The sequence below is a fragment of the Gossypium raimondii genome, chromosome 6 (assembly GCF_025698545.1).
Source record: "Gossypium raimondii isolate GPD5lz chromosome 6, ASM2569854v1, whole genome shotgun sequence".
NCBI lineage: Eukaryota > Viridiplantae > Streptophyta > Magnoliopsida > Malvales > Malvaceae > Gossypium > Gossypium raimondii.
This window is the reverse complement of record NC_068570.1, coordinates 5,051,910-5,067,669: the sequence shown is the minus strand read 5'-3', so window position 1 is coordinate 5,067,669 and position 15,760 is coordinate 5,051,910. Positions and strand designations below refer to the sequence as shown.

Below are 15,760 nucleotides of genomic sequence, written 5' to 3'. Positions count from 1 at the left end.
GATGAACATGGCTTTCTTTTAGTTAAATTTTAGCATATAATAATTTATTAACCTTTTACTAAAATAACCCTAAAAATAAACAAACAAAACAATATAATTTAAGGTCAGTTTTGACCATTACCTTCCACTATCCTTTAAAATAGACTAATTGCCCTTTAAGGACCTCATATTAAAAAGCCATTATCAAATAAACACTTTACACATTAATATGCAAATTTCACATTTTATGCAGTTAGATACTTTTGTTAAATTAAACACACAAACAATAAAATTAATTCACGAAATTTTCACAACATCAAATTTATATATAATAAACACGAAAAATAATATTAAAATATTTTTTGACTCGGATTTGTGGTCCCGAAACCACTATTCCGATTAGAGTCAAACCGGGTTGTTACAATCATAATTTCGAAAAAAAAAGTTTGAACTAGGATTGGGTTGGACTAAGGTCAAATGTAAAATTAATTTTTGAGTTTGGGGTAGATTTTTTTTTAAATCGAGTTCGGGGTGGACAAAAATTCGATCCATCCCGCCTTGTTGCCATCAATAATCAAGACGCTCCCAACTTTATGAACTAGGCCTACCGAGCAACCATACACGACATGCTAACTCTTTGTAGAGTATAGGAGCAACATGTTGGTTCTTAATAGAGTACGAGAGAAAACCCCTAAACCAATGAACAATACCTTCAATTGTTGGGGGGAGTCTACTACTTAGCAAATAACACTTCGAGGACTTCTCCAGGAGGAGTCAACTCTCCTCGGTAGACATTCATACTCACATTTTATTATTTGATACATTTTTTATTAATGTGTTTTAGATATTTTATAATTTTTTATGAAATTTTAATTTTTTTTGTATTTTTTTTTGAAATTTTATCTTTTTTTATAGTTTTAGTTTTTTATAATTATATGTTTGATTTTTTCAGAATAAGAACCACATTAATAGAATGTGTAAACGTTAAGGACAAAATTTTATTGATTTTTATATTTATGACCAAGTTGATGAATGTGTAAATATCGATATCTAAATTTATTATTATGTAAATTAAAAAGAACATATCTACATTTTGTTGAGAGTAACTAAAATATTTAATGCCATTAGCATTATTGACGAAATTGAAACTTTTTTTAGTTAGATGGCTAAAACAAAAGTATGCTAATAATTGGATAAGGAAGAGTATAATTTACGCAATAAATATCTAAAAATTTATGATTTTTATTAGATAATAATGAATTTCATATTTATAAATATTTAATCTTTTATAACACATTATTTTTAAAATCTAATTTTTCTAAAATCCAAACGCATGCTTAAAAATTATGCATTGATTGTTGCGTCTGCATTTATTAAGGGTCAGGATATTCGTATAAGTTCGAAAAATAAGTTTAAGCAAAAAAATTAGGTCCATTTTAAATATGAGCTAAACTTAGGCTCAAACATTCAAGGCGCAAGCTCAATCCGAGAGTACCATATTTTAAGTTTGTATCATATTATATTAAATAAAAATAAAGTGATAATAATTTATACTACTATAAAATAAACTTTAAAATGGTTTAAGTTCGTATATATAAAAATTTAATAAATAAAAATATATAAAATATTAAATTAAAATTAATATAAATATAAATATTTTTTTAAAAATTATGTTATTGAAGGACCTAAAATGAGCTTGGATCAATTAGTTAAAAATATGAGCAGGTTTTGATAAAATTGAACCTATATTTCGAATTGAATCAAAGTTTAAAATGTGTTAATATTAAATTTTAACCTGATCCAATCCAACCACAAAAAAATCTTTCTATTGAAGGAAGAAAATTGTTGGATTTGATGGAAATGATAATCCATGAACGAAGTTTCCATGAATAATTCTTTTATGGTGATCCATTTGAATAAAACATCGTTCTTGTAAGGGATGATGTTAGTGTTAACCCATGCATTGGCTGCATCTTGGCTCACCGCCAAGCTCTCTATGTCCTCGGTTCTCGGGCCAATCGCCACAGATATTCCTGATTCCCTTGATGCTTCAAGCACTTGAGGGAAAGGCTCATATATCCTGATATTATCAATTTGGCATGTTTTGTAAAGATTAATTACATCATTTGGAGATGGAAGATTAGTTCCATTTAAACCATAACAAACACCAATATCTCGACCATCTGCAACATTAACATATCAGTTAACATCAGTAATAATTTAAAATTTTTATATAAAATATTTTTCAAAAACACAATTCAAGAGTTATTAGTTGTTTTCTTATTTACTTGAAATTTTAATTTATTTTAAAAATATTTATATTAAAATTTAAAACTTTATTGAATAATATCTGAATTCCATAAAAATTTGATTTTATCAAAATAAATTTAAAAACTCAAAATCAAAATTAGTATTAAAAACTAACAACCAATCCATTAAATATTAATGTGCCTAAACCTAGATGCTGTTGGTCGTTAGTGATTTGGTAACTTCGTATTAACCTATTTGAATTATGCTTTTCTCATTAATTTTAATATATCCTTCTATATTATCACCTTTCACTCAATTTTTAATATATCTTTCTATATTTCAAGACTCTAATTAGAGTCTACCCTTATTCCATATTGTTGAATATTATTCTTCAATAAAACTCAAACACACTATGGTAATTTTGCAAGATAGCACTTCACGTTCAAATCTCCAATTAACATCTTCGCTATGCAATCCAAAGTGACCCGACGTCAAAACTAACCTAACCCAAAATAATCCAAAATTTTAGAACTCAAATAGACCCGACCCGAAATCAACTCGACTTGTCCAACCGACAAGTCTAGTAAGCATTGTTTGATAAGACTGATGAAAATAGTATAAAGGAATCTGCAATAACAATGATGGCAACTGAACAACTGAGCTAAAACTCAATTTGTAATTTAAAAGAAATTGGTACTCCAATACTTAACTGTTGATAAAACTTAAACCATTATTGAGAGAAAAGAGATTGACGTGATGAACACAAGAAAATTGGTATTGTTGAATGAGAGGGGTGCTGATGTGTTATACCTGCACTTACTAGAGTCTATACCCGTAGAAGCAGGGGTCGAAAAAAGGCCTAGTATGTTTGGTAGGAGTTTTTTTTTTTCACATGTTTTAACACATAAATTAGCAACAAATTAACTGCAATTACTAAATTTTAACCAAAGATCTTATTTTTACAAGAGTTTTACTCCTAATTTCAAGTTCAAATTTATACTAATTATTCTTTATTTCATATGTACTACATAAGTTTTTCTAGTAACCAAACGTGTCATATGTTAATTATTTATTATGTATTGAATATCTCTAGCAGTTTACTAACAGTTATTATGTGTCATTTGGTATTAGAAAGAAGGGGAAAAGGGAGTGTACCTTGGGTATCATGTATTCCAGTACCATTGGTGTGTTGTAAGACTTATGTAATGTGTTGTTGGCAGTAAAGATTATTGGATTGGGTTCTATGTTTCATTTGGTGCTTGTGTTTTAAGGATTTACAGGTTAAGGCTGGGAAAGAGTTTTAGGTTTCCTACCAAGGGGCAATGGACATAGATGAATAGGCCCTGCATATAATTACTGAAAAAAGAAAACATAAGAAAGTAGGTGCTGTCAATGGGCAGGTAACTGAAATTAGACTAAATCGCCATCACAAATTTCAAAAGAGCAGTATGAATCGTACCTTCATACTCACCACAACACAGTGACACACTACAATACAAGATTTACAAACGTGAATAACTTTCTTTCCAATTTAAGTACCAGTTGAGTTGATACATGCACGGGGTGTTGCCTTACTCGTGGTTCCAACTTCCAGGTTCCCAAGTTTAGGCGCCAGATTTGAGGGATTAATATTACTCAGAATGAGAAGTCCAATATATCAACCCACTGCAGTGGAAAATTTGAATTAACGAATTTACTGAGTTGATGGCACAACATTTAACACATAAAGAATGTGTTAAGATGACGTTGGCAGTTTATGTATGCATCGCTATTTGTTTGTATCATTCTCATATGGGGCACATTCCTCGTCAAGTTGGAAAAATTATACAAAGTAGCCTAACATGACATGGATGATTGTTGCAATTCAAGACCTGGAAAAAGATTTACCTTATTAAGACAAACACGCACTGTAAGACACCTGCAGTACCGGTCCACACTGAAGGACCAGATTTCACCAGAGAATCTTGTATCAATAAGCCTACTGAAGCAGCCAATGAAACAAAGGATACCACATAAGCAACGAAAAGCCAGAGCTTCAACCTGTTGCAATGAAGGATTAGTATCCATCAACCAGAATTAGCAATGACAGGAGTAGTGTAACTCCCATAAAAAGAGTCCAGCATTATAACACAGAACAACAGATACTGATTATCTCATTCCATCTCAAGCAATTAGAAATTTGCCACATAAACAATCTCAATATCAGCAATTGACACAATTATCTCAAACCAAGCATGTAGAAGTCAACCATGGAAATCAAAAGCTTAAATACAATTAGTAATTCCCCGCAGCTTTAATTCATACAAAGCCAAATCCTTGTGCTGAATTTCAAATTCCAGTCACATACTATGAAACTGTCGCACACAGGTAGCAAAGGCAGATCAAGGTAATTAAATTCCACTAAACACAAGGGTGAACTTCGCAAATCATGTTCAATGCATATGAATATCCCATATCTATGATATACGGACTCGGGTACGAGTGTTGAATACGGGCATGTGTCCTACATAGATGTGATAAATTCTTTTTGAGTTTTTCTAAGTGTTCAGAAGTCCTAGGAAGGTCACCCCATAATCATATCCAGATATGCATTGGACAGGGCGTTAAACCCAGATCCTTGAAAAAAAATGAAGAGTAGAAGTAACATAGGCCCATATACCATCCCACTTTTGGACAATAGCAACAATACAAGGAACAGAATATGCTTACATTTTACAGCCCACCATTTTAAATGGTTAAGCAAAATGATTGTCAAGCTTTCTTTTAACAAAGCATATCGCAACTTTGCTCACAACAATGGAACAGGAATGAAAAGAAAGGAGACTTCAAAAAGCTTAAGGGCATTTACTGTGTCTCAAGAAAATTCAGTAGTGACTTGTACTGAATAAACTAGTTCAGGTAACTGGGTAGTTTCTATGGTTGATAGAACTAAAAGGAAAGAAGAATGGTTTTCCCAAAGCCCATCCTAAGACTGAAATGAAAACATAAAGCACAAAATATATCAAGACATGTTTCATGAGAACAAAAAGACTATTTAAATTTTATATCATCCTTGTTAAGCAAATGGATCATAAACTGCAGAGAACACCTCTCACATTATCTTTATCCCATCTGTTTTCTTGTATTTTGATCCTGATAAAGTAAAATAAAACTTCCAACTCTTCAAATTACAACGAAAACTTGTAACTTAGAGTATATTTCAGTTTTAGGATTTTCAATAACAAAAATTTGTTCAATCAGCTAACATGTATAAAAAATTCAATTTAACCTGAAAAGATCAAACTCAAATTAACATCAGTTAGGAATAGTAAAACCCTAAGTAATTACTTAAATTTCCAAACAACGGCAAAATGACTACGATTTTAGCAAAATTAAATATAGCAAGAAGCATAACCAAACTATAAAAAGCAGATCAACCACAAATTCGATCAGAAAAAGAAAATCAACAAAAAAAATCAACTAACTGAAAGAAATTGAGAAAAATTAGCTAACCTCCATTCCCCATCGTCATAAGGAGAGTAATCAATGTCGTCTTTTTTAACACAATTGAACATCACAGCCGCTAAAGATGCAAATATTCCTAAAAATAAAAAGAAATAACCAGCCACAAAACATGGATAAAAAATATATGGAAAAAAAAAAAGAAATTATGGTATACCAGGTAGATAGTGGACGAAAGAGACATTGACGGAGCTACAAACGACGGCGTCAACCCAAAACCACCAGCCGGTACCGAACACGGCGCCCGCGACGCCAGGACCAAAGATCGCCCACAGCTCCCCTAAATCCATTTGATTATAGTTAAACTAACAAATTAGTAAGGATGAAATAACGACTCAATTTCCTCTCACTTATTTTAATTTAAACCCTCTCTCTTGTCAACGAAGCATTCGCAGCAAGCCAAAGGCTGAAGCTTTCGATTTTTTCATATACTGTTCAATTTTTATATGAGTTTTACTGTTTTTTTTAGTTTGGATTATTTTATTTTAGTTTTTTCTTTATATTTGATTGATTTTATTTTTAGTTATTGGAAAATATTTATCTAATTTTACTATAATTATATTATATTTATATTTGTAAACTTTAAAAAAATCTTCTTTAAATACAACCGATTTTAAGTTATTATTTTCCTTTTTTTTCACTCCTCCATTAGTTTTGATTTTTAGAGTATTTTTAATATAACAAATTATTAATAATTAAATTATATTTTTAATACCCTGATCAAATTTGCAATAATCAATTTGATTATCTTTAAACTATTTTTTAGTGTTATAAAAAGGGCAATTTACCAAAAAAAGTCGTTTTTTTTCAAAATTTACCAAAATGGGCCGATTTTTTTATTATTTACCGGAATGGTCCATTTTTCGGGAAATAGCGTCCACGTCAGCGCGATGTCAGGGTACGTGTCAGGACATCGCGTCCTTAAAGGCGCGATTTCCTTTCACGTCAGCAGGTCGCGCTGACGTGGACGCGATGTCCTGACACGTAGCGCGTTCCGGGGGACGCGATTTTGACGTTTTTTCACGTTTGGTTTTTTTGGCTTTTAGGGTTTAGGGTTCAAGCTTTTTAGGGTTTTAGGTCCCGGAATAAATTATTTCGAGTTGACGTTTCTGAGCAAATAGTATAAAATCGCTTCTATCAGGATGCTATTTGAGAAGAATTTGTGAAATCGCGCCCTCGTGGACGCGATTTTGCTACAGTAGGTCATGTAAGAAATATTTTTTTTGACGTTTCTAAGCAAATAGTATAAAATCGCTTCTACCAGGATGCTATTTGAGAAGAAATTGTGAAATCGTGCCCCCGTGGACGCGATTTTGCTACAGTTGGTCATGTAAGAAATAATTTTTTTTTGATGTTTCTGAGCAAATAGTATAAAATCGCTTCTACCAGGATGCTATTTGAGAAGAAATTGTAAAATCGCACCCTCGTGGACGCGATTTTGCTACAGTAGCAAGTTTGGGTTGAGGCTATAAATTAGGCAGAAAATGTTCTTAGAATGCATAAGTCACAGCAGAAACAATTTAGAGAGGCTAAGAAAGTTAGAGTTTCAAAATGAGTGAACGTATTAGTGTTGTTATTTACTACGATGGTGAGGTTTGCCACACCGAGAATGGTGTTGTTTTTTGCCGAGAATACGGTGCATGCATCGTCATTTAACCGTAACATAGATTTGACAGAACTTCGTAAAAGAATTAGGCGTAAAATCTTCGGAACGACGCCAATGAAAGTTCTGTCAATCACGTATCGATTTTGTTCTTGTGTTGATCCGGTGACATATGACTCGTTCGACATAAAAGGTGCTCGTAGCTCAGAGGTAATGGTGCAGACTCATCTTGCTAGTGGAGCATCTTATATTGAGTTATATGTACAATTTATGTCTCCAACTGATGTACCTCCGACCGGTGTTCGAGATGTATACACGACCCCTAGCCGACACTCGGTTAGCGGGTTACAAAATACGGAACAGCCCATGTTCGGTAGCGGTGTCGAATGCACATCCCCCGCAAGACACTCTGTCGGTGGATGGGACATGTACGTCGGTGGCTCGACGTTTGATGCTGGAAATACGTACTGGGGAACTGCATCAAGTTCTAGTGGATGTCAATCTACATCTAATTGAGGACGTTATCAAATGCCCAGAAAAAGGGATGACGTACTACCTACGACGTCAACCGGTGAGGGGACGTCGTACACTGCAGATGATTGTGGGTTAGAAGATGACTCCGATGTGGATCCACCTCGAGAGCCCGGCGAATGGTGCGAAGTGGGATTATTTTACAACCGAGCCTATTCCAACGAAGGTGAAGATCTTTGAAAGGAGTTCAGATGATGAAAAAAATCCACGATTCAGAGCATAATCACCTCCAGCCCACATACATAATGTCGATCTGTTAGCAGATGATGCGTTAGAGTTTCTAGATCTACCACACCGGTTGCGCGATCGTACAAGTTCGGGGGTAGATTTCGGTGAACTTGAAGTTGGTAATCAGTTTACCAACAAGGATAGTTTTATTGGTGCTTTGAAACAGCATAGCATCAAAAACGGCGTTAATTACCACGTTGTTAAATCAAAATCTGATAAGTTTGAGGCGAAGTGTGTGGTGCAAGATGGCACATGTTCATGGAAAATCGTCGCCTCGTTAAGGAATAGGATAGGGTTGTGGGAGATAAAAAAGTACAAAGGTCCACATACATGTGCTGTAGGTACAGTATTTAATGTATCTGAATAATAATTTTATTTTGCAATGTTGTATTATTTAATGTACTCCCTCTGTAGGTGTTTCACAAGATCATCCCAAAATGGATTCGGCTATGTTAGCTAGCTTGATACTGCCCACGATAAAAGCAGATCCTAGGACTTCAGTGCCGGTGATAATTGCCAATATCCATAGCCAAATGGGGTACACGCCCTCTTACCGCAAGGCTTGGATAGCTAAGCAAAAGACGTTAGAGAAGATGCATAGTGGGTGGGACGCCTCATATAATGAAATATGGCAGTGGTGTTAGGTGCTAGAGAGATACGTCCCAGGTGCCATCACAGACCTTGAAACGGAACATGCGTACTACAACGGCTGATTGCTACGTGGATGTCAAATGTTCAAACGCCTATTTTAGACCTTTAAGCAATACCGAGACGTATTTTCATATTGCAAGTCGTTGGTACAAATTGACGGTACATTCATGTTCGGTAAGTATACTCATCGGCTATTGGTTGCAGTGGCACAGGACGGCGGTGGGAGAATTCTTCCAATTGCATTTGCAATAACACTGGGGGAGTCGTCTGATGACTGAGATTTCTTTCTCTCTAGGTTAAGGAGGCATGTGCGCCCCAACCTGATATCTGTGTTATTTCAGATCGGGCGCAGTATACTAGCCGCATTTGATCGAGAGGAAGCTTGTGGCGTAAGACACACCATAGATATTGCCTAAGACACGTTGCTTCGAACTACTACAGGAAATATCCATCTAAGAGCGAACGACGACAAGTGACCAACATGGGTATTTAGTCTATAATTGTATTATTTCGTTTGTCAATTTGAATTAGTTTTATTGGTAGAAGTGGTATAAAAGATTCGCTATGATCTTATATTGACAGGGTATGAAATAAATAAAGATCATTTTTACGAGATGTTGGCAATTTTACGATCCCAAAAAGGAGAAGGGGCGGACTACCTTTGTAACATACGTTTTGAACAGTGGGCACAAGCATACGACGGAGGCTTACGATATGGCCATATGACGTCGAACCTGGCAGAATGCATAAATTCTGTTCTTAAAGGAACGCGCCATCTACTGATAACATCAGTTGTGCGGGAGACATATTTCCGTTTGGCGGCGCTATTTCCAAAGCGAGCAGCAACTTATGCAGGACAGATGCAGGGTGGCCATATATGGTGCAGTAAGGTAGTTCAAGAAATTAACAAGGCGAAGGCAAGGACAAACATCATGCACACAGTGTGTCACGATCGAGACAATTTATGGTTTCACGTGACGGAGTTTGACAGACCGCACCAAGGTGTTGTTGGCGGACAATATCGTGTACACTTGCGAAACATGACTTGTGACTGTGGGAAGTTTGATGCACTTTGTTATCCATGCGCTCATGTTATTGCAGCTTGTCAGAAACTCCGTCTGGATCCAATGAGTTATGTGGACGAAGTGTACAAATTAGAAAACATGTACAACGTATGGAAACACATTTTCCCACCGGTCCCAGATGAACGTAAGTGCCCGCCGGTATCTCTTGCTCCTTTTAAGCTATTGCCGGATAGAGAATTGCGTCACAAACCAAAGGGTCGACCTTGCTCCACTAGAATACGGAACATTATGGATATCCGAGAAACAGCCAGTCAACAGAAGTTGTGCGGATGGTGTAAGAACCCAGGCCACACAAGTCGATCATGCCCTAATAGCAATAGTTGAATGTAATTTTAGAAAAAAATATATTTTATTCAATTATTAATTGATAATTGTATTAATTTTTAGTAAAATTATCAAATTAGTTTAATTTCTTAATTGTTAGTACCAGTTAAAACATTTTACCAAATCTAACATTATGTAAAATTATGTAAAATTATTAAGTCCAAAAATTGTGTTAATGGTTAGTAAAATTATCAAATTATATAAAATTAGGTTAGGGTTAGGGCTTTTAATTAAATTAGGTTAGGGTTAGGGTTTTAATTAAATTAGGTTAGGGTTAGGGTTTTTAATTAAATTAGGTTAGAAGCGGTGGGTTTTAATTAAATTAGGTTAGGGTTAGGGTTTTAATTAAATTATGTTAGGTTTTTAATTAAATTAGGTTTTTATAACATCAAATATAACTTCTATTTTATTATATCAAATAATATCAAAATAACTCGAAAAAAATTTTATGCCTATTATATCAAATAAATTTCTATTTTATTACATCAAATAATATCAAAATAACTCGAAAAAATTTCTATGCGTATTACATCAAATAAAATTCTATTTTATTACATCAAATAATAAATTTAAATACGGTAATCAATGTCTATGCCCGAGGGATTCGGTTCCACATGGCGGTCGTCGACGGTTAAGCGCTGAATTCATCCTTCCTCTAGATTTCGGCGGCGGTTGTTCTTCCTCCGGTGGTGATTGTGGTTCTTCCGATTCGGCATCTGGTTGTCGGACTTGGAACGATGATCCACCTTCAAAGAATAGTGTATGTGGAGGTGTTTGCATCATGAACGGCGACGATGTTTGAAAGCCATACGTTGGTGGCGATTGGTAAAAAGGAGAGCTCCCTGACGGCCCCCCTTGCGATCCCTCCTGCGCCGCTGGCCTAGATATCGGCGGTCTGCTCGGCATAACAGGAAATTGAGCTAAACCAGGCATTTGGCTCCAACCTGCCATAAGATTCGGAAAAGGATACATGTAAGGGTTAGGGTACATATAAGGGCTAGGAAACACAACTGGATTCATAGGGAAAGGCGGTTGCGTGGGTATCATCTGTTGAATTGCTGCGTCAGGTGACTGCGTCGGTGCTCTCATTGGGGACGGTGATTGCATGGCCGCTGATGATGAGCTGGGTGACTGTTGGGGCCTCGTTGAGGGGCTGCCTTCGTAGTCTTTTCGTATTCGATCTAGAGGCCCGCGCCTTTCCCTTCCGACACGTATTTACCGCTGCCTCTCCTCTGGCGTAAGTAAATACGGCTTGCCATAGATCCTAAATCATGGCATGTATTCTGGAACGCGCACTAACTCCGGAACGATGATTTGTTCTCGAGTAGGTAGATATTCATGTCGATTTTCCTACATTTTCGTGTACTCTGACCAATATCTAGGCGAATCCGTACCTAATAGCCGAAGGTCGATTTTGTGGTGATCGTTAAACACCTCAGGGTCCGCAGGAATCGGTTGTCTACATCCAAACTGTCGTAGCACTCTGTCTGTCTGGTGGGGTCCATGGTTGCATAGTTAATCAACATCACTTTCGCGTGCCAAGCATTCGGATTTTGTAAAAACTCTTCCGGGATTACTGCCCGAATTGCCGGATCCTCGTATGGTGTCTATTGAAACTATCCATACATGATAGAAATATTAGTTATATACATAATACTAAATACTAAATACTAAATATCAATCGACTAGTAAATGTATGGAAATATCTATTTGCAATAATACTTACTTTTGCTTCCGACCGTTGCTCCAATAGAAGCTGTATATCTTCAAGTTCAGACGGTAATCCACGATAACTTGCCGAATGGTTCCACCTAATTAAATAAATTTTTAGCATACTTTTATTTTTTAAAAATCTACATAATAATTCCAAAATATAAGATAAAATTTACCTCGTTACGAGTGGGAATGTATATGGGTGGTTCACTCGATGACGTAGAAATGGAAAGCGAAACTGTGCCCATGATTGCAGTAGTGACAGGGAACCTCTGATGTTTGCTCTCCTCGGTCGCGTCGCCCCGCACATCTCCCGATATAATGTTGCCAAGACGGCAGACCCCCAACTAAATTCACCGGCTCCTCTAAAATCAACGAGTTTTAGCAGCCACCTTAAATGTACACGGCTCCGTGACATGTCGGGCATCAGATAACCTCCAATTATTTGAATAATGTATGATCGAGCATATCAGATTCTTTCAATTTCGGTTAAATTTTCATTCGGCTCGGAGAAGGTGGCACGTAACCAGCCCATCTCGACCTTACCTCCATCTATTTTATCCGGAATAGCGTCCAAAAGCTCGTAGCACACCGCCTCTCAATTGCTAGATTGGGCTGACCCAGTGACTGGGTGCCCGTCCATCGGCAATCCCAATTACAGATGGACATCTTCTAGAGTGATAGTGCACTCTCCACATGGAAGATGGAATGTGTGCGTCTCGGGTCTCCATCTCTCGATCAACGCACTGATCAGTTTTGGGTCCAACTTGCATCCCCGGCCTACCATCGCCACGTGCCAAAAACCAGCTTCCCGCAGGTAGTTCTCTACTAACGGTGATGGAGGAGCATGCATATTCCGGATATTGCATTCCAATAACCGATCTTCAGACTTTTATAACAAATAATAAATTAATAATTATCTTAAAATACATAAATAAAAAAATCTTAAATAATATTTAAAAATTAAATTTAATACTTACCATTTTCATTTGCTCTACCGATATGTGATTCCTATCAAGACGAATCAATGATCCGGCCATTGATGAAAATATAAAAAAATTTAAAATTATTTTAAAAAATGAAATTGAGGGGAAATTGAAATTAAATATGGATTTGAGAGAATTTTGGAAGGAAATTGGGAGAATTTTGGAAGGAAATTTGGAAGGAAATTGAGAGGATTAGAGAGGAAATATTATATAGGATTTGTTTGTGAAAAAAAAAGGGGTGGGGGGTATTTATAATTTTTTTTACTATTTGGGAGGGCAACGGTCAAATTTTTAACCGTTGGGGTACTGTTCACGCGCGGAGGACATCGCGTCCACGTCAGCGCGACCTGCTAACGTGGACGCGATGTCCTGACACGTACCCTGACATCGCGCTAACGTGGACGCGATTTCCCGGAAAATAGACCATTTCGGTAAATAATCAAAAAATCGGCCCATTTCGGTAAATTTTGAAAAAAAACGGCTTTTATTGGTAATTTCCCCTTATAAAAATTCAAAAACAAAATTTTAAATTGGTTTGAACTTTTACGAACGCTTTTTTAGCAATATCAAACTATCATACCAAAACCTAATTTTTATAAGATCAATATTAGAAGAAGTTGTGACTACTAGTATTTTCAAGTCGAGAGATACACGTGTTTGTATATTTATGCAACATAAGTCTTAATGTTTTGGCCTATGTAAATATGAAGTATATACTTAATTATATTACGAAGTTATAAGAGACACCATTTATTTCATTTTGAAATCGAGAATAGATACTTGTAAATAGATTTATTCATGAGTCAAGTTATTTGTATATGCTCGAAGGCCCATCCAAAATTTTAAAGTGTTTGGATAAAAATGTTAGGTCCGAAAAATAAGTTTGGACAAAAAAATTAGGCTCGTTTAAAATACAGGTTGGGCTTGGATCTTAAATATTCAAGGCTTGAGCTTGGCCCAGCCCGTTTTTAAGTTTATAATATTTTATATTATGCTATTTTTATATATCATGTAATTTAGAACATATTAAAAAAATAAACATATACAAATTATATAATACTAATCTAATGTAAACATTAATATAATGTTAAGATGACTATATAAAAAGTTTCAATAAATAAAAAATTATTAAATTATTAAATATTAAAACAATATAATATAGATATTTAAAAAAATTAAAAAATATATGGGCGAGCCTAAAATAGGTTTAGATTAGCCTTTTATAAATATGGATGGATTTGAACAAGATTTTAAGTTCATATTTTGAGTCGGTCAAGTTAGACAAATATAAAATGTATTAATATTATATTTACGCTCGACCCAAATATGACTCGACCTGACTCATAATCGTCTCTACTTGCAAACCCAATATCATATAAAATTTATCTAAATACGGAATGCTTTAGATAAAATTCCCTTTCCCCTATTTGTGCCCCCAATAGTTTATTGCCACCTGGATTATTTATTATTTACTAACGGGAAAAAGGTTTCCGTTAACCATGTCAAGTGGTTTTTTTTATTTGTATATTACAAAATAAAAAAAAACTTAAATGGTATATCAAACAGATTATGTACTGAAATGGTACATCCAAGCAAGTGGAAGGTGGTGCATAGGCGGCACCACCCTAAAAATCTGACATGTTTGACTGCAAATATATATATATAAATTGGAAATGCCATCTAAATAGGCGGCGCTAAAAGGAATATGGGTCAATTACGACCCGTATACGACCAAAACCCGACCCACCCAAGCCTACTGCTGACCTACTGTTATTGATGGGACAGGACGACTAGTGAAGCCTCAAAGAAAGGCGGCACACCCACTGGTCATGCCCATTTCATAGGCGGCATCGGGTTGGTGATGCCAACCTCATAGGCGGCACACCTCTGACTCTTGCACCGGTGGCAACGATGGGACAGGACTATGCTCATGACTTGTGTTTTGGGGACCATTATAAGGTCCCCAGTGTCTCATTTTGGCCAGAAGGAAAAAGAAATTTGAATAGGAGAATAATAAAAAGAAGAGAGCGGGAAGGGGAAAAAGAAAGAAAAAAAGAGAACTGAATAGAGAGAGGGAAGGAGAAAGAGAAGGAAAAAATAAATAGAAATTATATTTTTAATTTTATTTTTGTAATGTATTATTTGGTTAAAAAGAGCTATTAAGGTATGTTTGTATTTATTTTATATTTTTATTCATTCATAAGTTATTTTTAATGTTTATTGAAGTAAAAAAGCCTATTTATGTTATGTATAAAGAATGTCTTATTTTCTATGTAATTCATTTGTCGTGTGGGGAGTACACTGTCACTCTAGAGGATGTTGCATTGCAGCTTGGGCTCCCAATCGACGGGAGTGCCATAACGGGCATAAGTACGATACCTGAGCCTGTTGCCCTTTGTTATAGCCTACTAGGAGTCAATGATGCTGAGTCCAAATTTACGGGTTTGAGATTTTCATAGCTGAAAGCCAATTTTGAGCATTTATCAATTAATGCCACTGAGTAGGAGGTGATGTGCCCAGCTCCAGCGTATATTATGCATATTATAGAGGGTGCACTGATGTCGGATGTGAACAACAAAAGGGTTCATTTGATGTATTTACCTCTATTAACTGATTTGCAGAATGTTCGCTCGTATGGTTGGGGTTCCGCAGTTCTGACTATGTTGTATCGTGAGCTTTTTCGGACGACAAAACCTGATGCCTTAGACATAGGCGGATGCCTCATGTTGCTGCAATTATGGGCTTTTTGATGTCATTCTTAGCATCGGGTAGGCACCAAGCATACGTATTTCCACTGGTAAACAGGTGATAAAATTTTACTTGTTATAGTAATTAATTGACATTTTTTTTTCTAATGATACTATTCTAACAATACTATTCTAACATGTAATTTGTTTTTGTAGATGGAG

The 15,760-nt window shown here is 35.6% G+C and overlaps 1 protein-coding gene across 1 annotated transcript; it reads right to left on the bottom strand.

The window, feature by feature from the left end:
• Nucleotides 1-3,613: 3,613 nt before the first annotated feature.
• LOC105774331 (uncharacterized) lies at nucleotides 3,614-6,163 on the bottom strand. Its single transcript, XM_012596791.2, has 4 exons — nucleotides 5,888-6,163; nucleotides 5,722-5,809; nucleotides 4,117-4,269; nucleotides 3,614-3,894 (listed from the first exon to the last, which is right to left on the bottom strand). Exons 1-4 carry the CDS (start codon nucleotides 6,018-6,020, stop codon nucleotides 3,861-3,863), a joined length of 408 nt encoding a protein of 135 aa, XP_012452245.1. The 5' UTR covers nucleotides 6,021-6,163; the 3' UTR covers nucleotides 3,614-3,860.
• Between the last annotated feature and the right edge of the window lie 9,597 nt (nucleotides 6,164-15,760).